General features: G+C 40.5%; 1 protein-coding gene across 1 annotated transcript; it reads right to left on the bottom strand.

The window, feature by feature from the left end:
- Nucleotides 1–2,641: 2,641 nt before the first annotated feature.
- On the bottom strand, nucleotides 2,642–22,108 carry rgs17 (regulator of G protein signaling 17). The gene is made up of 6 exons (XM_085369092.1): nucleotides 21,964–22,108; nucleotides 16,129–16,512; nucleotides 11,941–12,071; nucleotides 5,100–5,174; nucleotides 4,779–5,010; nucleotides 2,642–2,956 (listed from the first exon to the last, which is right to left on the bottom strand). The coding sequence occupies exons 2-6, from the start codon at nucleotides 16,129–16,131 to the stop codon at nucleotides 2,768–2,770; spliced, it is 630 nt and encodes a 209-aa protein (XP_085225218.1). The 5' UTR covers nucleotides 16,132–16,512; nucleotides 21,964–22,108; the 3' UTR covers nucleotides 2,642–2,767.
- Nucleotides 22,109–24,153: the final 2,045 nt, after the last annotated feature.

The following is a 24,153-nucleotide window of genomic DNA, read 5'->3' on the forward strand; positions in this document are numbered from 1 at the left end:
AGTTCAAGCCCTTATGGATATTCACATAGCCTGAATGTGAGTACTATATTGCCAAAGGTTAAACAAGAGTATATTTTTAATAAGGAACACTGAAAAACTGTGGCGTGGTTATTAGTTTCAACCTGTCTTCCTGACCATTATTCACAGCAGACAGCTTTTGTACTACTGTGACATCCTGTCTGTTTCTTTTGTTGAAATAAGTCTGGAGGAAACATCAAAATCCCAGGCTCCTGCAAAGGATTTTTTTTGTATTCATTCGTTTCCTTATTTAGTTTCTCCAACAAAACCTGAAGTTGCAGTTTAGAAACAGTGGCAACAAACAAAAACTTTATATCCTGAAAGGTGTTTATTAATTAACTTTCCGACAAGTGAGACAGAGCCTCAAATTGACATCCAATTGCATTTCAAAGGCCTGCTAGGCGTCGTGCAACATCCGCTCTTATAATTAATCTAGACCAAGCTTGGCACATGAATGTTAGGTAGTTAAAGGAGCCAGAAACATGGATGCCGACATTAATCAGTGAGGAGTGGCACCGTTTCATTGACACTCTAAGATGTGGCACTACTCACCCAAACAAGCCAGGAGGTCAGCTACCTATCGAGTGCTGAATACACTCAGAGGCTCAGTTAATTACAAAAAAAAAAAAAAAAAAAAGCATATACAGCACTCATGCACTGTCTATTGTACATCCACATGTTCATGTGGATGCACATGTTCATGTTCAAATGTTTACATCATTAAAAGAAAAAATCATTTCATGTATTAAAAATGTTAATGGGAGGTTTGGCACAACCGCTTAAACTCTCCTCTTTTTTTCTCTGGTAAATGTGTCACTGTACCATAAACACACGGCCGTTACCGTAGCATGCTGTCAAAGTCTGATTAGAAAAACAAACCAGAGTGTGCGCGAGGGCTGGCAGTGGAGTAGAAAATTAGCATGGCTAGCACAAGCATGCTAACTGCTTGACTACAGCATGCTGAAACCTAGACGGCTAGTTGAAAAGGCGAGTGTGTAGCATGACTATGCAAGCTTCTTTTACTAGCCCCGTGTGCAAGCGTTGTTATTACCAACCCTCTTCACTAGCTCTGGTATGAAGAAACAAGCGTCTTGAACAGGCAGTAGCTAACTGAAGGACCACCACACGGCAGAAGGACCAAGGCTCCACAGCCTAGCGACCAGTACTGACGTCATCACGGCATCTCTGACATCGTGTTTGGGACCTGGTTCGGCGTAACTGCTTATAACAGGCATCCAATCTCCGGTTTTTAGCCACAACTAAAGCTAAAGCCTTACAGACAAAAGCCAGGGTTTGATAACCTTTTACATTACACCCGCGCCTGCAATTTCTGCTACTGTTCTTAAAGCAGAAGCGGCTTTCTATAATGCTCAAAAATTCACTGTAAAACACTACAAGGTAAGCCCTCTTTTTCTGCTCAAGAATTAAAAAAAATTAGATGATTATTTATTTGGATTCAATGTATTTTTTCGTCTGTTTGTTTTTCTCCAGCTGTGTTTTTTCCCCTAGACTGGGCACCTGTGCTTGTCAGGCCTTGATGGTCTGAACTGGAGGGAGGAGGAGGAGGAGGGAGGGAAACGAGGGTAAAAAAAAAAAAAAAAAAAAAAAAAGGGAGGTAGGGATTGGTGGACAAACTGTGGTTGCTTTCCAGAAAACCTGCAGCAGCACTTGTGCTGCCTTTTCCTGCATGTAAAGGCATTGTGATTTTCTCAGTGGAGAGATTTTTTTGTCTAAAGTTCATGAGTAATAATAATAGATGTAGCTGCCCAACCACAATTCTAGCCCTTCTCCCAGTTAACGAATCCTAAAGAAGGAAAGTGCTTGGATGGACGGATGGATTGGATGGACAGGTGGATAAATGGTAGGTGCTGCACGTGCTGCAGACACCTTCAAATCTCCTCAATAAAAATACTGCAGTAAGCCTAAAGATGTCAGAAGTTTACTTTTTCCCATCACTGGACACAGACAGCCAAACAGAGATACAGTCCTCCCCGCCCCCCTTAAATACCTCTTAATATTCAAAAACAGTTGCAGTCCGCGGCTTATATCATCAAGCGATCATAGTGAGAGAGAGTTGCATGCAGAGCCAGTGTGTCTACTGGTTAAAAGGGCAAGAAATGCCCTAAATCCCACCGACAGATAGATGTCATGTTTGGACAGTGAAGGAATGAAGAGCAAAATTAAATGAAAGACATCTGAGGAATGGGACAGACTTGAAAAAACTAAAAAGTTGTTAAAAATAATGAGTAAACACAGAGAATATCACTAAGTAAGGGTAAAAAGCATGAGGTCTAAAATATTACAGTACAGGAACAGTGGGCTTGTCCTTTTTGTCTCTCTCTCTCGCACTCTGTTCCCACCTCCTAAGGAGTCTTTGTCCACAGTTAACCAACAGCGGGTCACTAGGTTGGCCATCTCAACTGATAGCTGATACGTGGGTTGGCCAGTCAACCATAACGAAAAGCACAAATTGCTAGCAAAACAATCACTGGCCAGCATTAATGGTCTAAAACTGACCAATAACCACCAGCAAAGGCTGACCCACCTCCAGCGGAGAACTGGATATAAATTGCTTAAAAAATATAAATAAAAAAAACTAACAACCAGCTATCTTGGATGTCACTCGGCCATTTCAACCAAAAAAGAGGGAGAGGTTTTTCCAAACCCGACTTCTGGCACCATAGTAGTATTTGAAGTTTAAGTAGTAGTCTTGTTGGCATTTGATGGCGATGATGGAGGCTGGAGGAGACTAGGTGTCGAGGCAGGTGCGCCTCCTGCTGGCCAGGAGGTCTCTGTAAACAGAGGAGTTGAGGAAACGGGGGAAGGAGTCCCGGTGCATCAGGGTGTAGATCTGGAGTTGGGCCTCCTCGTACATCAGGTTGCTCGGCTCCGCCAGGCTCTGGTTTATTCCTTCTCTGACCCGTGAGTCCAGACTCACCTCGGGTAAGGAGAACAAAATTAAGTAGAAGTGATGATCTGTGGTTTGTTGGGACAGGAAATGTGCTAAGGACTTCAACTTCTGCATTGAATCATGCACCACCCCAGAAAGGTAACCATAATGTTGCGACAGACTGCAACCACTACAATCAGTCTGGTTGGTAGAAATAACATAAACAACATACAGAGTTGTGTTAAATTATAGTATTTACATCAAACAAAAATGAAGTAGAGATACAAACACAACAACCAGCATGCTGCTAGCAGGTTTTTAAATGACAACGATTAAAGTTGTCACTCAAGATTAAGAAAATGCATAGACCCCTGTTAAATAAAGTGACTAGGTTCTCTGACTTTACTGTATAAAGACCAATCAGGCTTCTGAGTGTAGTCATACCACAAAGGGCCTTTCTGAGGCATTACAAACCTACCAATTTGAGTAAATGTAAAGTCAGTAAGCAAATAAGCACAAATAACCTGATTAAGCAGAACATCAAATCCAATGATAGATACGGACGTTACCAGAATGGATTCAGTACATTTTAATACCACAACTCTAAAAAATGTGATGGTACTTGCTTTGTTTTTTGGTACCATCAGTACCGTAGCCATGACATGGATTAGTTACTCATCTGCAATAGTCTCGTTTTTTTTTCTTCTCCCCCCCCCCACACACAGCACTGCTGCAGACAGGGTAGTACACAGCCCCGCCCCTCACTAGCAGCTGAACAGATGAACAGCAGCACAACAAATGTGACGAGGCATCTTAAAGACTAACACCCCAGTCTTTATGAAGAATTTTGTGTTGTCATCAGCGTAACTGGTAACATTAGTTGTCTGTTAAGCTATGAAGCAGACAGGAAATGAAGCAGACAAAAGTCTGCAACTAGAAGCTGTGGCACCCTACCTTACCAACTCTGATCAGCAAGGAAATATGGTGCCAAGTCACCAGAAGCCACAGGAAATAAACAGATGAATACATTTGCACGAACCAGTAATGATCTAATTATTATTATTATTATCATCATTTTTTTTAATAAAAAATGCTTAATTTTGTGATTTTTTTTCCTAAGTGGCATCAGAAATAGTATCTTTCAGGGTGCTGGTGCCCAGTTTAAAATTTTAGTAATGTGAAACCCCAGCTAATAGATTAATTAAATGACACTGAGGAATGGCTAGAGGAACACCGATGTGCAGAATGTGCCAGCACTAGCCTATTCCACAGAGGCTTCACTCCTAAAGCACAGTAACCAACGGATCCTCTGCCAGAGTTACTGTTCCAGACACCACAGTATACCTGCAGAGCTCCCATATCCATGTGTAAAGACCATTTTTTGTTTTTCTTTTGCAAATGAGGAATCAATCCAACTTAAAACTATAGTTGTAAATCACATTAGCACATGTCTGCATAGTAAATCAGAAATAAGAAACCACTGCCATGAACTGTGTTTACAGTTTTAGTTCAGTGACTTCTCATGGCCACATTTTTAAATTAGTGATGAACCCTACACGAAGTCTAGCTATGGCTGATGGGAAATAAAGTAGTAGCTAAATGGAAAATTTATCTTGGGAATAGTAAAGTGGTCACACTTATTCCTGATAGCGACATGCATTCCTTGGAAATTGCCCTAACACAACTAGTGGAACGAGAAAAAAAGGAAAGCATCGGCAGTTTCATTAGGATTAATTACTGGAGACTACCAAAGCAATCCATACATGGGTTTCATAAATCAGGACTAAAGATGACCCCGAGGAAACAGGTTTGCCATTTAGTGCAAGGTCTTGATTTAAAGTGTTTCGGTTGCGTTCCTGTGGTGGCTCACCTCTTTGGGTGATAATATGGACACATAATCTTCATATATGATCCTGGCCGTCTCATCAACCGCTGTGGGATCAGTCTCCTTTTTCAGCTCTTCACAGGCCAACCAGAAAAGCAGGTTGTCCTCGCTGTACTCAGAACGCAGGAACTGCCTGAAAACCTCCCGGCCCTCCAGCGAGCGCAGCATCATCTCAAAGCTCCGTGCCCACGACAACACCTCCTCTAGGCTAGGGCGTCTACAGTAAAAAAAAAAAAAGAGAAAAAAGACACACTTGTGTTAGATTGATAGAGACACACAAATGGGAGAATAGATAGCTGAACTCACTGTTCTTCAGTAGCTTCAATACTGTCCATCTTGGTGCAGGTCTGCCGTTCACTCCTCTCCATTCTGTCGTCATTCCTGGATCAAAGGAAGAAAGTATTATACTTGCCAAAATAAAAGCCTCAATATATGTCTATTAAAATGAGCATGTTTCTTTAATATTTATGTATACACTTAGGGTCGTAACATTAAATTGACTGTGATAAACATGTCAGTGTTTTCTCTACCCCTGGATGGATTGGAGAAGGGAAAATCAATAATTCATGAATAATTTGTCATTTACATAATTTATGTGCCCTTTAATGGAGCAGAGGAGACACGTGAAGCTAATACAACATTACCTAAGTTGACTGCAAGTTATTAGATTACTGTTACTGTAATAAAAGCTTCCCAATAGGAACTAATCATCTGCTGCTGATAGCCAGGAAGCTAGTCCTACAATAGCAAAAAAAAAAAAAAAAATGATAACATTGTTTATTCAGGTCAAACTTGTCTAATATTATAATTAAAAGTGTTCATAGGGATCATTATGCTTAAAAAATGATTTCACTTTCACCAGCATGCTACAGAACAACAACAAAACTAAACTGAAACTGCAGGAAGGAAAGGCTCAGGTCGTGAGCCTTTCTCCTCCTTTTTTGGCTTTTCCCTTTAGGGGTCACCATAGCAGATCATCTGCCTCCATCTTCCTCTGTCCCACCAGCACCTCCTTCACTACATCCATGAATCTTTTCTGTAGTGCTCCTCCAACCAAGAAACGCCATCTTCAAAATCCTTTGTCCAGTCTATCTACCTAACCAAAGCACTGCTTCACTTCTTCCGCATTCTCTTCTTTACATCCAACCAACTTGATTTCTCCTCTCATAAAGGATCTTAAGAGCTAGCCAACAACATAAGCGTAGGAGACGCTGGAGTCAAATTTACTCGGTCAGCTACATAGAGCCAGATTTATTTGTAATCCTCTGTCTATTGTTCCATGGGTACACCAGCTGTCAAATAAACCAAAGTGCAGTGCTAAACCTGGGAATTGCTTCATAATGCACAGCATCAGGAGGCAAATAAATGGCAGCTAGAGGCTTATATCAATTATATCTAAACTGACAGCATGCTCCAGTAACTGTCAGCAAGCACAGCCGCTTTGGGTTAATAAACACTTGATATATTTTTGTGTCCCAGCATCTCACGCTGTCTAAACCGTCCTCTCAGTACAGCCCCAACCTTCACTCTCTACACATATCGTTTAAAATAGCAAAGAGCTACAAACAGTGCTGTATGAAAAGTGTATCTGCATGAGTCTGAAACTATTAAAAAGGAAACGGTTATGTGGGCTGTGTTTACTGTATGCCTTACTGTTCAGCGGTTGGGTAGACTTTCCTGCAGGCCTACATTTAAGTAAATTTGCACTGTGCAGTAGCACTGTGCAGAGGAGTGTAGATAAGAGAGATATGTGGTATAAATTTAGGAGCAGGACTTAGTAATAGCAGATAAAAAATTAAAAAAAAAAAAAAAAAAAGATTACCCCACCGGTCAGGACTCATGGACAAAAAGGCAGTAACACATTTAAAGATATCTCGTGTGTCAACTGAAATTTCTGCTTTCCACTACGATTACTGCAAGCTGCAGTTTTATACCATGAAGTCTCAAATGCATAACAGTGGCTTGGCAGACATTTTCTACTTCCTGCTTCTCACTAAGACACCACCTTGATAAAACCTGATAAAATGAAAGCAGCTCTGCTCTCTCAGCTGTTAATTTGTACTCTGTTAAAACAATAAAGCATCAGTTAAGGTCTTTATGCAAACACTCACGGTAGCCTCTGTGTCTATCGTAGCTCAGTCACACTTGCTGAGTCCACAATGCAACACACACTGAGCTGTCTATTTTTGTCCACACCATGGAGGATCTTTCCTTCCTCTTGCAGTCTCTTGTCAAAGTCCCCATTGTGCAGAAGTAATGGGCTAAGCTAGCCTCAGCCCCCTGGCGCCCTCACAATACTGCTAAATATACAGGCTGTTCCTCACAGCTGTTTTGCATGTGATGTGTGGTTGGAAATAGAAGGCACCCCTACCAGAATAGGGCCTTGTGTGAGGGTGGATGAGGAGGGGTTAAAGGGTAAGAGGTTGGGAGAAAATAAAAAGAAGATTAATACTTTCATACACCCCGATCCTCTAAAACGGCACAAGAGATTTCACAAACTCACACACGCCTCTACTTCTCAACTTGGCACGACTGCAAAAAAAGTGACACAGAGAGCAATATGTGCTTTACAAGCAGCTCGTATACTACTCTCAGCAGTGTCACACAGGCTGGACTAACGATCCCCGCCGGCCTCGACACTAAAATAAATAAACATATAGGGTTCTGAGGACAAATTTCCAGGCTCATTCTGGAGATCTGATATGAGCGTCTGACTGAAAAACACACAGTAGAGTCACAGTCCACAGGCTGCCACCACTTCAGATGAAGTGGTGTGAAAAAAGCAGCACATTCACCATTCACTGCCTGAAAACAATGTTTCATTCACTCCCCTCTCGCAGCAAGACTGGAGCCACAGCAAAGCAGCTATAGGAGCTGCGTACCAGCACCTGGCTTTGGTGCCTTGCTCGTGGGCAACATGGTACAGGAGGTTTTATTCTCTAAGGTGAAATCTGTATGTGACAGGATGCTGACTATTTTCTTTTTGGTTGTGTTGGATTCTGGTCCTTCAATCTGGGACAAATGCACATCATCACTGTTTTTTAAACTTAATGTTTAAAATAAATAAATAATAATGAAAAAAAAAATCACCAACCTTTACCAAAGTTGACCTTTTTTTAATTTTACAATCACACAACACTAAAAATTGACATTTTGGGAGAGAGATTTTTAGCCTTTTTGCATTTTTTTTTGTTTGTCAAGCCACTGACTAATACTTCCAGCTCTAATATTAATTATAGCTGAGCCACAATTGACCTGAACTTTTGAAACTGATACTCGGCTGAACTCAGCGACTCCCTGGAAACTCTGCTGGTTCCCCGAAATATCAAAACATATTTTTAACCTGTCTGTTTGTGCTCAGATTTTGGTGTAAGACATAGACAATTTAGAAATGGTGACAGATGACAGGTCCGAGCTTTAAAAAATGCTCTCTAGCATTTATGTAAAGTCAAAATAATAGTTCTACTCTACTCTTCTACTCTCAACAAGAAAACAAACACACGCAAATCCCCAAATCTTGAGGTGTTTCTTCAGAGTTCATCGTGCACTTTGACGTAGCAGTCACAGCTTTCCTTCATTCCCCTGAAGCTAAAACAGTGAAAACTGTGTCAGTGTCCTGGCTATCCTTGTGTGTAACATCTGCACTGCTTTGTTAAAAATAATACAAATGATTTTCGTTTATGACTCATCTCCTTTTAACGGCGAGACAGAATGTCAACCAAAAACCCAGAAAACCAAACACATTTCATAAAAGTCAACTGCTTGTGTCATTATTATTATTAAATTTCCCACTCGTGGGATTAATAAAGGTATCTTATCTTATCCTTCATGTAAGATCTTGCCTTATGGGTATGGATGATCATGAGGAAGTAGATCAGCCCAAAACTACATGGGAGTAGCTTGTTAATGATCTGAAGGCAGTAAGCAACACCACTGATAACACACTATGCCGTAATGGACTGAAATCTCGCAGTGCCTGTAAGGTCTCCCTGCTCGAGAAGGCACATATACAGGCCCATCTTAAGGTGGCCAGTGAATGAAATGATTCAGGAAATGATTCAGAACAGGCTTGGGGGAAAGTGTTGTAGTCATATAAAACCAAAATTGAGCTTTTTGGCATCAACTTGTTTGGAGGAACAAAAATTCTGAGTAAACAACATCATCTCTACAGTCGAGCACGGAGGCGGAAACATTTGGATTAGGGGCTGTTTGTGTGCCAAGGGTACAGAATGACCTCATCGCATTGAGGGGCCAATAGACAGGTGCACGTCCAGGATGCAAATCTCCCATTCCATCAAATCACTAAGAACCTCTTTTTGATTAAGATCTAGTGACTGTGGAGGCCATTTGAGAAAAGTGAACTTATTGTCGTGTTCAAGAAACCGACAATAAGGATTTGAGGTTTGTAGAACGGTGCGTTATCCTGCTGGAAACAGCCATGATGGGTTCACTGTGTTCAGTTGGTAACAAGAGGAACAAAATACATTAAGATGTCCCCACCATAGAACCACCAGCAGCAGCCTCCCTGTGAATCCCTGATACAAGATCGGATGGTTGCATGCCTTCATTTATGCCAAATTCTGACCTTGCCATCTGAACGTTACAGCAGAAATCAAGACGGAGCATTTTTCTTCCAATTTTGTAGTCTCAATTTCTTTTTCTCAGTGGTAGCCCGATCTTCTGCTGCTGCAGCTCATTTGCTTCAATGTTTAACATGTTGTGCGTTAAGAGATGCTCTTCTGCATATTTTGGTTGTAAAAAGTGGCTATTGGATTTAGTTTTTTACCGCCTATCAGCTCAATGTGGTCTGCCCATTATTCTCTAACCTCTAGTATTTTCACCCAGAGAAATGAGTTCTGTGGGATCAGTAAATCAGCAGTTTATGAAATACTCAGACCAGCCTGTCTGTCAGCAACCATGACTGTTCAAAGCCCCTTAAATCACCTTTCTTCCCCATTCTGATGCTCTGTTTGAACTTCAGCAGGTCATCCAGACCATGTCTAAATGCACTGTGCTTTTGAAAGGTGATTAGCTGATTAAAATCATCATTTTTTTAGGAAAAAAGATTCATGGACAGCATTGCTCTGCGGTCTCCCAGCACAGGGAGGACTCTGTTCACTGAGTGACAGAGTAGCAAGCTGCCGCAGTCAGTCTGCAGCCGTACACGGTATAAGAGAAAAAAAACTAAAAAGCAATCTGCTTCCAGTAATCCTCGTATATCTATATGCAGCACCACTGTTATCTTTAAGTTGTGCATATGGTGATTTTGCATGACAATGTTGTGTAGTGAATCAGAAACAGCCTGTTGCAGCTGATTACAACTCTGGAGCTCAAAATAACTCAGCAAAGCCAAAGATAGTTTAGGGGTGGCTGCCTGGTGATGAATTAAGTGGACAGCCTGTCTGCAACTAAAGACACTGAAATGCATTAAATTCCAAAAGCTTGGTTTGCATGCTCGTCTAAACCTGCTAATCTTTATTCCCGAGGGCTTAGGTAACCAATGATGGACAATTTACATCATGTCAGCACTGGTGAGACACAATAATGAGACATTAAAAAAAATAAAATAAAATAACTAAAAAGAAAGAAAATTCAAGGAATAAATGTACATTTATTTTCTGTTTTTGCTGGTCAGTCCCCGGTTTTGTGTTGCCATTAAAAATCATAATTCATTCAGCTGAGGTAAAACTCAGTATCAGTGCAATATCACAGATTGGGCAACGGGATTAAGGGCAGGACAACTGTTTATTATTTCAGGTACCAGGGCTGCATTTTAATCTCTTAAGGCTCACACTATTAAAAATGTCTACACTGTTCAAAATAACAGCACAACACAAAAATGAAGAAACCATTAAGAAAAATAAATAATTTGTCAACTAGCTGCCTAATCACACAATGCTAAAATGCTGTTTGCATTATTGTATGATCAATTCAGACACTGGTTTTGTTCAGTGGTTCCTTTGGGCCTCTTTTGCAAAGGATAAAATCAGATCCTGCTAATCTAAAGCAAAACAGACTGCAGTTATTTATTCTGCTTGTCTGTGCTGCCAACTTATTGCTATGCAACTTTAACTGGCAATAACGGATTTTTTGGCCTCTTCAGGGCTGCAGAGGAACAACAATGACATAACCACCAGACAGCATGACATTGTCAGCACAAAGGTGTTTATTCTAATCATTTATTTAGAGCTACTTAGTGAATAACGTTCTTTGTTTCAGTTCTATGTTGGTCTCCACCTGCCATTTTAGCTGATAAACGCTACCAGCTAGTACCTAACTTGCTTTTTGGTGTTAGTCAGGAAGTATAGGTGCTCAATCACTGCAAGTGACACATTTTGCTTTGTTTTCACAGTTCAATTTAATAAACTGCTAAAAAAACAACAACCAACAAACAGCTGTGTGAGTAGTTATGGTTAGCATGAGATTATGACTTATTTTCCAAAAACATGTTGTGTGAGCGACCTTTACTGGGTGTTTCTGAAGTGAAACCACAACATCCTTGACCTTTGATCGCAAAAATGTAACCAGTTCATCCTCAGGTCTTTGGCCTAGTTTTGGTTGTGGCTGCACAGCCCTGGTTTTATTATACACAATGACATAGGTTCAAAGTTAGCTGTTGTGGCTAAAGATATCCTGCAACATTACAGCCACAATGAACCGCGTGCGCCGATGAGCCAATGGGAGTCCAGCGTGAGTTGCCATGCCAATTGTTTCAACAGTGGGGGAAAAAACAAAACCAAATAATGGAAGTAAAATGTGCAAAACAAACATGTTTACAAACTCTACCCTCTGGCGGTCATCACGGACGAGCAGTAGAAACAAACAGCCGTGTGGGCTGTTTCTGCGGGCATCGTCTTTGCACCGTTTACATGCATCAAACTTGATGGCTGACTCAAGTTTACCAGGCCCATGTCACGCACTGTGGTTTGCAATTAACTGATAAGGTTGCTAAAAAGCACATGGTGCGCAGGAGACTTTTGTGCAAAAACTTGAAAAATATTCTCTCAAGGCACCCCTGAGATACTGCACTCACGTGAAGGATGGACAAACAAACAGAATACAACACTGGTGCTGCTTAAAAACTAATAAAGTATAGCATAATATTAGCATGGACTAGTTTTGTTAGTACAGCTTTGCATTTTCTTACCAGAGACACTTGCAGCAGCCACACCAGCAGAGGCAGCAGGTGTTGGGTCGGGGCTGTCCAGGGGCCTGGGGTGGGGCCTCAATATGAGCCGCCTGCCTTTTTCTCATCTCCACTCCACTCACACTCCGGGGCTTCACCGTAAAGAGGACGAGAACGTGCAGTTAAACATCTTATACATTCAGATGTTACAGTAGATAAGGAAACAAAACAGAAACTGTGCGACAGGTGAATTTATGTGCAGGGGAGAGAGGAAGAGCACTCAGGCAGGACAGTACAGGAACTTCCCTTCTTCATACGTTGCGAGAGTTTCTGGCACTGAGCCAAGTCTTTCACTCACCTTTGACAGAAGCTACAAATTAATTTTAACCAACACAGAAAAACAGGATCTGCGTGTCACAAACACAGACAAGCAGGCACAAATTCATGAGAATTCATACCAACTCACTCAGGTTTTGTACATACGTTATGTGCAATGATGCATGACGTCAACCTAAAAAGTTATTGCGATCTTTTGCTTTGAAATGACAATAATGTACGATACCGTTACAGGTTTCTCTCCTGCTAATTCCTTCATGTTTGATTCCTCGCACATGCTGGACCAAAAACTTCTTGATCCACGACAGCTACAGTTTGACAGGCTCCAGCCTAAAACACTCACACTGGTGCTCAAGTATCCTGGGAGCACCAACGCCATTTAAAGACGTTATCGTATCAGGAACATAAATGTCCAGATGATTCGATGATGCCATTTGCTGTGCAACAAACCAACGATATCCTAGAACAACAACACGTGTAGTGTTTGCCTGCACTCTCCTTGTTGCTTCAAACAGATTTTCACTCACTATTAAAGATTCTGAAGACTAAAAACCAAAACCCCCTCTGTCAGGTCTTGGATAGTCAGACAAAGGTCATTCAAAGTGTAAAGCAAAACTACGCCCATTGTATTATTAGCATAGTCTAACATAAATAACATTTGGTGTTATTGTATCTCACTGGGGAAAACATCTTGCAGTAATGAAATTGCTGATCAATCATTGCCTCAATCAATGTGATGAATCAGGAGTCAATGAAAAAAATCTTAGAGGTATTCTGTGTTTGTTTTATCAAACTGTCTAACACCAGAAAGAAACTGAGAAACCAAGTCCGATATTGCTCTAAAGGTGCACAGGGAGAAATCAGTTGTCATAATTTTGTAAAACATCCGTCAGCCACTTCAAAAATCACTATAATTGGATATCCAGTAAGCACAGCGCAGTGTTCACTGATTGAATTGGAAACTTTTGCAAAGGTTTTGTGGGCTATTTCTTTGCCGCTGCAGCTACAGCTACTTTAAGCGATGCCTAAAAATAGCCATGAGAAACAAAAATGTGCAGCTAGCAATTTTGTAGTCACACTCTGTTCTCCTTTAATTAAAGCCATCTTGGAGAGTGCTTTCCTCTCAGTAACAGCGGAATACAAATATGGTGGCTACCTCTCTGTGACTGAATGAAAAAGAAATATTAATAATGAAATAAAATAAATAAATCGGTGGTTGCCCAGAGATTGCACTGAATTCTTCTGCTGTGGAAGACTGACTGCAAGTAGTTGCAGTGACCAGCGCAATACTGTCAACTTCACCTCATGCACAGGTCTCCAAAGTCCAACTTGGACTGACTGCAATCATTCTTAGAAAGATTGGCAGAAGTTTCTGTTTCAAATCTGTGAGGTTTTGAATTTAAATTTCTGTGGATGCAGAATTGGAGAAATAAAATCACTTTTACCGGTAGCAGCGACGAAAATTTATCTGGTGTGTCTCATCAGTTTTGCATAGGCAAACGAAAGCATGCGAATACTGGAAAAATGTTAGCAGTTATTCTTACAGTCATGATTTCTTTACTAATGTGCCACAACATGGGGAAAAAATTAATAAATAAAAAAAAAAGTACAAATACATGGGGATTGCCATGAGTCTACAAAATTACACTATAGACTAGTCAGTGGGCTCCTCCATGTCTCTTCTGAACATATCTCATTTGCCAGTAAGATATTCCAGAGGAAAATTGCAGCTCTTTAATAGGAATTATGCAAATTTTGGGGTTAGAGGTGTTTATTTTTAGACAGTTTTTTAAGGGCTCTTTTTTTGAGAAGGCCATTCTCAAATTCCATTATCTAGAAAAGTACCTAAACTTATTCCTTCAAAATTCTTTGGGTAAATATCTTGTACTACGGCTCTATACACACAGACTTTCAGGGGTGTAGCTCATGTTAACACAGAATGATGAATCTGTAGGTGTGTAGAAACCACAGTTTTGCAGATAGAGGACTGACATTTTGTTCGCATCTTCTCATATTCATTGCACATAACTTTCTTTAAAACAGTCTAAAATGAGGAGAATGGTTTCACAGATAAAACCTGGATATGGTGGGAAAAAAATTCATCCTACCCTAGTGTGATACCCCAGGTATGACTGACGCCATGTACGAAATCCAAATCAACTTGTTTAGAAACAAGAAGTTTCCCTTATTATATCTAAAACTTCACCTACTCTTATGACCCTTATGCTATTTATAGGTTTACTTGGTGAGCTTATTATACTGGGAAAACCCTTACCTCACAGTGCCATAAGCTTTAACCGTAACGTAAAGCTCAGCTGCAAACATATACAACTAGAAATGCTAGAAAGATCAGCCACGAGGATGTCAAAACTTTAGCTTTAAAGTTTTATGCATTTACTTAGCTGGGAGGGTCTAATCAAATGCAGTATGAGAATTAAAAGTATACTGACTGAAAAAGCACTCCTACCTGTAATGTCATGGTTCAAATTAAAATCTTTTCATAAAAAATGTGAAAATCCAAATTTTAAAAAAAAAAAGAAGAAAAATATAACTAATTTTCTTCTTTTTTGTTCCCTCTACTCTACAGACGGATAATTTGCTTCAATGAAGAAACATGGAAGGTACGGCTAAAAAGACAAGCCCGATATGCAAATGCTGTCGTCCGTCCAGCGGAGCAGCCATCGGTTATTTAGCAACTGGGCGGCTACCGTGGAAAAACAGGCTGTTAGACGTAAACCACAGAGAGGGTATGGCTTTGTTCCAAAGCCAAAGAAGGAGGATGCACTGACATGTCATGCAAATGGGGTGGAAATACTAACACAATAACATCAGAGGGCAAAGAAAAAAAAACAGATGAAAAAGATAGCTACAAGATCTGTCATACATGCAGTACATTTTTGCAAATACTAAAATAATACCAAAATAGAGGACGCCATATTAACCAAAACAATCATCATCCAAAAGTCCAACTTGACGTTGAAGCTTCCACTCTGCTTCACCATCAGGCAGTTTTTCACGAGAGCGATGCAAATGAAACTAGCGTCCTATTTCACAAATTAGTGCCACATGTAAAACGCCAGAAACATTTGCACCTTGTGCAGACTTTGACCTCGCATCAGCGCAAGCAGCGTTTGCTTTGATGAGGCACTAAGTGCAAAAAGTAAAAGAACAGAATAATGACGTCACCGTGGCACGTAAGTCGCAGCCTGCCTCCATTCTCACTTTGTTGTGGTAGGGAAAATGGTTAATAGCGTTTTCTTTACAAAAAGACAAAAACAAATAAACCGTTTGTTGAGAAACTGTGTGAGAAAAAGCATCTTACCATTAGTTATCTGAACACAAATTATTTCTAACTCTGAGTTAACAACACCTCGTTTTCAAAGATAAAGAACGTCCTTTCAAGGTGACAGATCATTTTCCATTCATGGCTAATAACCGACTGATATCAAGCACTATATACAAATAACCGGTGGGTTGCTTTGTTTCACTTCCATGAAGAAAAGACTTTTACTAAGCAACATTTAAATTCATGTCCATTCTGAGAATTACAAATGAAAATCAAAACTTCAACTTTAAAATCGAGAAGTAAAAGCCAGTCACCCTTTGCTGCCGACTCATTATCTTACACGATCTGGCAGATGTTGCTTGGTCCGTCAACCTCCAGGACCACAACTGCAAACTTTGGTTATGAACATGAACATATGACTTTTCATTTTGACCCCTTAACCAAAGCATTTGACTTTATATTTCACACAAATTTGGATCCTCACTGTGACAGTAAACTTGAAAATACAAGTTCAGTTTCTGTAAAATAAATAAATAAAAAACAATCTAAATATATTAATTAAATTACTGGGAAAGCGTGAAACTTACCATGAATTAGTGAGTTCCTAAACACAGGTCAGACAGAGCAGTCATGGCATGAGGTAATAGGTTGCTGGATGCTAGCAGGCTGGTTGACGAAGTGACTGACTGGGGGACTGTCTGAGCGTCTTTCTGACTTGCAGGAGATTTGGGGCAAGGCGAGGAGGTTCTTTTCACCACAGGGCAGAGAGGTTACTGGTATCACCATCCCTGACCAACTGGCACAGAAAGGGACACGAGAGCTGAGATGAAATGCGACCACTTCCTCCCCTCGTTTCCTTACTTCACTCGCTACTTCTGCTTCTCTCACCAACACCTCCTAAGCTTCCTCAGAACTCTGTGAAAGGGTCATTTATGGACTTGAGGGTGTAGGGAGCATTCAAAGTGCAGCATCTGTAAAACACAGAACGTGAACAAAAAGAAAACACCATGAAACACAGAAGTTGACTTTAAGTGAAAATGATCAGTCAGGAGAAATATATCCTGCAACGACAAGAAGACAGAAGCAGATACGAGCAAATGCGACACAGAGCAGAACCTCATTTTCATCCATCTAGATTAGGTGTAGATGCCCAGTTGCCCAGTTTTGGAGTTATAAGTGGTAAAGATATCTACTCTTACTTGTCTACGTGTGCTCAATTGGCAAAGATTGCAGCAGAGAAACTAAGCAGCAATGCCCTTTTCTAGAAACTACGATCTGGTTATTCATGTTTCTTGTTGTAGAACTCTTTTCTTTCTACTATCTACACGCACCGGCCAAAATAGGTATGAAACTGCCTAACATTTGAGCTCAGCTCAGCTGAGTTTATATCCTGTCACATCCTGTGTCGTTGCCAGGTGTAGTTCAAAAGAAAAACAGTTGCTGCATAAACCTGTGAACACCGGGACTTTTTCAGTCACCGGGCTTTGATTTCTAAAAAAAGATATTGTGTTTTTATTTTTTCAATGTAGTGCCCATTGAAGAACCATGAGGAAGGTGCCAATTATTTACATTAAATTCAAGACAAAGGTAGGCATTTCTTCAGCCAAAACCTCCCAAACTGAGCAGCTCACACCAAAGTAGTCTAGATAGATAAGCAGCACTACAGCCATAGGACAATGTAAAAATTTGCATTTAATTTGGGAATGGACTGTATTTTAATATACAATCAATACATGAGAGGGGTTAACGATGACAAAGATCTACTGGTTAATGAGGAAGTCGACTATGTGAAAAAGCTAGCATATTCATCTGTATTGAAAACTAGGGCTGCCACGATTTGTCGACTAGTCACGATTACGTCGACTATCAAAATCGTCGACGACTGATTTAATAGTCGACGCGTAGTTTGAAGCTTTGTACGATCGCAAAAGACGCAGGAATAATAGCAGGATTTAAGAGTGTAATAACGGACTGAAACAGAAGATGGCAGCACAGCATGTACAAGGATGCCAGCTGCCGTTAAACCCCGAAGAAGAAGAAGCAGCTGTGTCCCAGAATTCATAGCGCGGCCCAGCTTAGTTTCCAACAATGGCGGTAGCTAGTTAGTTTTAATATTACTCTTATTATTCTTTCTGGGTCACAAAATAAACGTTTAACATATTTTCAGGCGAGAATGTAGCTGTGTAAACCTCAAATATCGGCTCAGTTTATCAGGACACCACATATTTTCAAAAGCGCTCCGACGTTTTCGGAGACGTCTGTTACCCACTAGCTCGATAGCTAGCCGGGGGCTAGGTCACTAGCGCCGTGAGAACACCGGACTCCCGGCAAATTGTTTTCAAACCCACCGCCGTCTTTCGCGACTCAGGTTAAATATATATGAGTCACTTAGATAAATTAAAAATGTTGTTGTTTGGCTTTTTTTTTTTTTTTTTTTTTTTGTATTTTATTTGTTCCTGAGTAAATCGGTTTGGCTGAGATTAAAGTTATAGTTTTTACACAGCTGAATAAACGTCAAGCAGACAGCTGATTATCAGAAGTGTGAGATGCTGGAGAATATACTCCGGTGTCCTGTTATATTTTAGATAGCAAGGAGTTTATTAAACTTTACCGAAACAATCTGCAAATTTCATTAAAATTGAATAAACTATCATCTTGTCTTTATTTTTAGTTAGCACCTTAAAAGCTTAAAGCTGTAAGCTAATGATAGTTATATAAGAGCAGATGCTGCTGGTGCAATAAGCTGTAGTTTTACGTCCAGTGGATGATGATCTGATTAGTCGACTAATCGCATAAATAATCGGTGACTAGTCGACTATCAAAATAATCGTTTGTGGCAGCCCTATTGAAAACAGACATCAGCTGAAGCTGTACTTTTCCTCTGACGCCTTTGTGCAACAGCTTCCTCTTCTCAGCCACCAACACAGACGCTGATACCATAATACTTTACTTGTGATAAGCTAAAGGATGTGGTTAGAATAAGACCAGTTCAACCAGGAAATGCAGTAAATGGCAAATGATGCTGCGAATGCTTATCTTAAACATTTATGGTGCAAAGCATTAAGCTCACTGGCACTGCAACCCAACACTCAATCAATGTCAAAAGCCATATGCTGGATTTTGGCCCTGAGAGAGGCTGCTGTGTCTCCTAGATAGCCCTCATGCTCCATGTTCTTCATGCAGGAATTAGTGCTCCAACACCGTGCTTACTCATAACAGCAGCTTAGAGGTGTTCGCATGGTGACCTTAACACTATTGCAAATTATCAGCAGTCTGCAACTTAGAGTGTAAAATTAGCATATACAAAAAAAAGAAGATAAAGATAATATCTAATATTGAAAAGACTTACCAAACAAACTAAACTAAACATCTTCAGTTACAGTGGGTTAGCAGCCTTATCAGCTCTGATCTACAGTCCCTCACCCACCCTTGCCTATACATGGCTCATTTCCTCCACAGTGATGTCTAGCAAGATAAAGAGCAGCACAAAGAAAAAAGAAAAAAAAATCGAGGTTCACATGTCACTACCATCCCTCCCATATGACACAACATGCTGTCTCAATACTGCTCTACTGTAAAAGCAACGTGAGGGGAGCATCAACATCCGTTCATGCCAGTTTAAACTGGTTTGAAAACAATAGTTTCCCTTGTATATTAAGAATCTATGACAAATTATTTTGCACAGCAGCTTGTTAAGATCAGGCTTTTTCATTGTACTTGTGAGTTTGCTTATTCCTGTTGCGAAGATGATCACCAACTTTAGTGATGTGCTTCCTGAATGAAATGAAGAAAATGACTATGGGAAATGTTTACGACAAAGCTCGGCCCGGTTTGGAATTTGGAGACTGATGCCCCTGATAATCCACGTGAGTGAAAAAAATTCCAATATGGCTAAATCATCCCGGGATAAAACTGCACAGGAATGGCTTTCGAAACACAACAAAGAGCCCAATCTGTGCGCTTTGTTACTGATGATGTATCGAGCCTTTTTCCGGGTCCAAGCCTCTACTGCATAGAGAGCGCTGTCAGTGTTGAAATGCTGCAGTAACACCTCCCTTGATGTTTTTGAATTGGCATGAGCTGTAAAAAGTTGTTTGGTTATTATCCTTATTCTTCTGTACAGCTTTCTGTCTTTTTAAATAGCACTATTCATATACAAGACACCTTTAAGCTACGTTTTGTACAGTACCGATATATTCAGACATTGCTGAGATTTTGGTAGGGAATAATTTAGAACAATCCCACAAAATACTCATTACTAACCTTGTTTTGTGGATGATGTCACCTTATACCTTAAATTAATTTGTGTCTGCTGACTGGGCACCTACAGGTTTGATATGTCAATGAGAGCCCTACAAAGTCATAAAACCTCCCAAATACTTTGCCAGCGCTGCTCTTTTTATATCAGCTTACCGTAGTTGGTCTGAAGCCAGCCTTGGGGCGGGAGGCTAACAACTAGCCTAATTTCACCAACCCTTTGAAACTTCACCAGCACTTTGTTTTTCATCTTTTCATCTAGAATTCATGTAAACTGCTTCTGAATTTTAAATTCACTCAATCTCGCAAACATTTTTAATTGTTTAAAACTGATTGGGACATCTAGAAGAAGAAATACATTGATTGCTTTATTAGTGTTTAAAGAAAAAAAAACAAAAACCCAACAACAACAACAACAACTGGTGCCTAAATGCTAATTCGCTATTGGGAACTAAAGAAGCTTTTGGTTGCAGAAATTAATAAGTATTCTACACTTAGCAAGAGGATTGACTTGGCTATCAAACTCCCTAAACAACCTTCAAATTAAACATTCACAAAACTCAACGGAGCCCCTGAAAAAAAAAAAAAAAATCTGCTTTCAACCCTGTCAGACAACATCACAAACAAAAAGAGCTGCTCTGCTACATGTGCTGCAGACAGTCTAAAAATGACATTAGAGCTGCTCTTTTGGACACTACATGCTAACCTTATTTGTAAATTAATCTTCAAATGCTTTAAAAAAAATGTATGGCTTGTTAACTATATCTATCTATCTATATATATATATATATGAGAAAGGACATATCACTGAATGCTTTTAGGGATCAATTTAGCCATAAACTGTTCAGACTGCTTCCATCAGGAAGGAGGTTCTGCAGCATCCGGTCCCGTACCAGCAGACTGAGAGACAGCTTTTTCCATCAAGCCATCAGACTGCTGAACACGTCATAGACACCTCAGCTTCACTACTGGAACTTCAACATTATGCACTCCACACTGTATATAAATGCCACTTGTTTTGCACATATTCAACTCTGTATATTTTATATATTTTATTATTATTATTATTATTTTATTTTATTTTTTTACTATTTAATTTGTAAAAATGTGTATACACACACACACACACACACACACACACACGTAGGAAAATATTTAGTATACACATCCAGAAATGCATACACTATTATATATTGTACATATATTTATTAGTTTCAGGTTGGCCATTCTTGTATTTTGCTCGTTTGTGTTGTTGTGTTTGCACATCTCTGTTGCTTGTGGGGCTCGCACACAAGAATTTCACTCGCATGTGCTGTGCCAGTGTGCCTGCACATGTGATGTGACAATAAAAAGTGATTTGATTTGATTTGATTTAAATGTCGATACTGGTGCCACCGAGTTTCACTGCTTTCAAGAATAAAAGTTGCCATCCTAGAAGCAAATAACATCAGATGCTGATAGGTCAGCTTGCATTCTGTTAGACCTCTTTGAATGAAGAGTACAGGCCTAATGAGATTAATCAGGAAGTCTCTCAGGATGCAGTTGCAACATAACCTGGGCTCCTCTGACTCAACACACCCATGGGAAACTGCAGTGATGGTGCTGCTACAGCTGTGCACTGCATGATCTCTTAACAGTGTATTACATTAGATAAATAACACACACAAAATGCACTCCCGAGTGAGAAAGTTAACAGGACAGTCGCAGAACGGAATCTTTTGAATCTCCCTGAAGGCCTGTGCATATCTTCAGATATGAAGAAGGCAATCTCATCAGACCTTGCTCTCACCCTCTGTACACTAGCTCTGCTGGCTAGCTGCTCGGCTGGTTTGTTTTGCATGGTTGTCTCCTGCAGCTGCAAGAACCATCTGAGCAGAGTCGCTGCAGGTCCGACCAGCCGGCCGGCAGAGGGGATCCCCTCGCAGCTGACACCACCGACGGCTAACGCAGTCAGAGAGGGGGCTCCACAGCGCTGTCAGCCGCACAGACATTTTACAGAAATCAAACACCACCCACTTTCTTCTCGCTAGCTTTAGCAGTCAGCCTGAGATCGGCTATCTCTCGCAGGGAGAGGAGGCGGTGGCAGCTGAGCAGCAGCTAGCGCCGTGCTAACGTCAGCTAGCCAACCCGTGTGGACCCTTAGCGCAGAATAATCACCACCTTACCCCTTTGCGGTGGGCTGTCAGTGTCCTAGGATGATAGGTGTGAAAAAGCGACGTCCAGATGCTTATTTAAAGACATCGTAAATTGGAATCCCGCGGTGTAAAGTCCATCGCCGCTGTTTTTCTGCCATCCGCCCCACTTCAGCACCGAACGCCGCCGAGCCCCTGGATGCACTGCGCAGGCGCGCTGCCACCGCCGCTCTGTGCCCGCAGTTGGTGAGAAGATGCACTGCCGAGGCTGCACACAGTCCGGTCACAGAGGATCATTATCACAGCTGTGCTGCTGCACAACTGAAGACGCCCAGTTTGCTTTAAAAACAATGCTGTATTGGCTTTGGTCAGTATCCTAAACACAAGCGAGCACACTTTCGGAAAGCCAGTCAGCCGGTAATAAAGTTAGAAGGCCACCATTCATACAAGAGGAAATGTGTCCCCGGGTTATAAACTCGTAAAAATGAACCATAAACTATCTCACATACAGACTGTCCTGATGTTAAAACAGTTTCCGCAAGAAACAGTTGCTGCACTAAAACAGAAATGGGAACAACGTTTTGCATTATTTCTCTCGTCTCAGCATAAAGCCCCATGCATTGTTAAAGCTTATCAGTGAGATTACACCGACTTCATGAAGCATATGTGTTTAGCACTTTTACAGTGTTAACACAGTATGATGATCATATTATGCTTTACATACATATGCAGACAACAAGATGCTTAAAATACGCACTTTTAAGATACAGCTTGAATACTTCTTAAATAATGCTCAGGTGAGTTTAAAGAAAGACATCTTTAAAATGTAATACATAAACACATAGTGAGGTTTTCTAAACATACATCAATGAAAAAATATACTATATTTTATATAATATATAAAATATATAGAATCGATTTATTCTGTTAATCGCAAGCTTTCCCTGTATTTCTGATTTAGTGTCACAGATTATTTTAATTGTGTTTAATTGATGTTTCCCTCATCACCGTGCAGCCTGTAGAATGCAGGCGCAATCTAGTAAATCTCAGTTTTTGGCAGTAAATATATTTTCCACTTCCACCACACGGGGGCACCACAGCTCTGCTCTGCTTTCTCTCTCTAACACACTCGGTCTTTCTCTCTCTCTTTCTCTCAAACACACACATATGCACACAAACACCTGTTCTGATGCGATGTGCCTCCCTATATGTGTGAACGGAAATGGCAGGAAACATTATTGCTGCTACAGTGACGATTATAGGCTTTGAGCAGACAAATAACTCATTATATGTGCGCGAAATAACAACCCGCTGTGCATAAAGAAGAAACACTTAAGTGAGCTCTGCATGGAAATTGTTCCAGGACTGATGGATTGTGCATTTACTCTCTGGCAGGCCTCCATCTTTATACATCTGATGCACTCAGTGTTTAGTTGTGAGGAACTGTGGTTCTCCAGAGGGACAATTACGAAAAGGTCATGGCTGGGAGGCTAAGATGGAAGATGGGAATGTTCCTTGACACCATTTGCTCATTAATAGGGATTTGAAGAGGCCTGGATCAACTCCTGTTTTCTTCACATGCTGAGAGTGATTGCACTGATTTGCATGTGAAAAGGTCAAGAGCCACAAAAGCACCATTCTGCTTCATCGTGGCAAATCTCGAACATGCAGCAGTGAATTTTCTGGCATAGATAGTCGGAAGACAAGCGTGCATGTCCTTAGCTGACGAACATCCAAGCACAGACGTGTTTGTGCATTTTTATTTATATACCTCACGAGCAATGAATAATTAGGCAAAAAGTGACTCTGCAAACATCTGTTTGGTTTTTCAGAGATAAACAAGAGGGAAAGAAGATTAACCTTTGAGTAACCCGGATGGGTCATTTATGACCCCAGCTGTATATTTATATGTGCCACTGTGATATTTAAAATCATAACAATACTTCAAAGAAACAGTCAACTTTTTTTTTTTTGGCCCACCAGTGTTGCAAAGACAAGGGAAAGCTATTTGGGATCTCTGTATCTGAGGTATCTGTATGTTTTATTTATTTTATTTTATTTATTTTTTACATCATAGGCTGTAATTGTATTTTAGCTTTCTAATCACTACATTGCAATGTTTTGTGGCTTGCCATGGCTACTAGACCTAGAACAAGCTTCAGTGAGATCCAGGAGTACATGGGGTTTGAAAGCCAAGCAAACAGAGCAGACAGGCACATCATG

The sequence above is a fragment of the Diplotaxodon limnothrissa genome, linkage group LG13, assembly GCF_057381915.1.
Source record: "Diplotaxodon limnothrissa isolate DT_005_m linkage group LG13, D_limnothrissa_male_GT1.1, whole genome shotgun sequence".
NCBI lineage: Eukaryota > Metazoa > Chordata > Actinopteri > Cichliformes > Cichlidae > Diplotaxodon > Diplotaxodon limnothrissa.

Bases quoted from the DNA above. Each gene is read 5' to 3' on its own strand.
- rgs17 (XM_085369092.1), bottom strand. The intron at 5,011-5,099 runs GTGAGTTCAGCT...TTTTTACTGTAG, and splicing joins ATTGAAGCTACTGAAGAACA to ACGCCCTAGCCTAGAGGAGG. The intron at 2,957-4,778 runs GTGAGCCACCAC...TCCTTACCCGAG, and splicing joins CCATATTATCACCCAAAGAG to GTGAGTCTGGACTCACGGGT.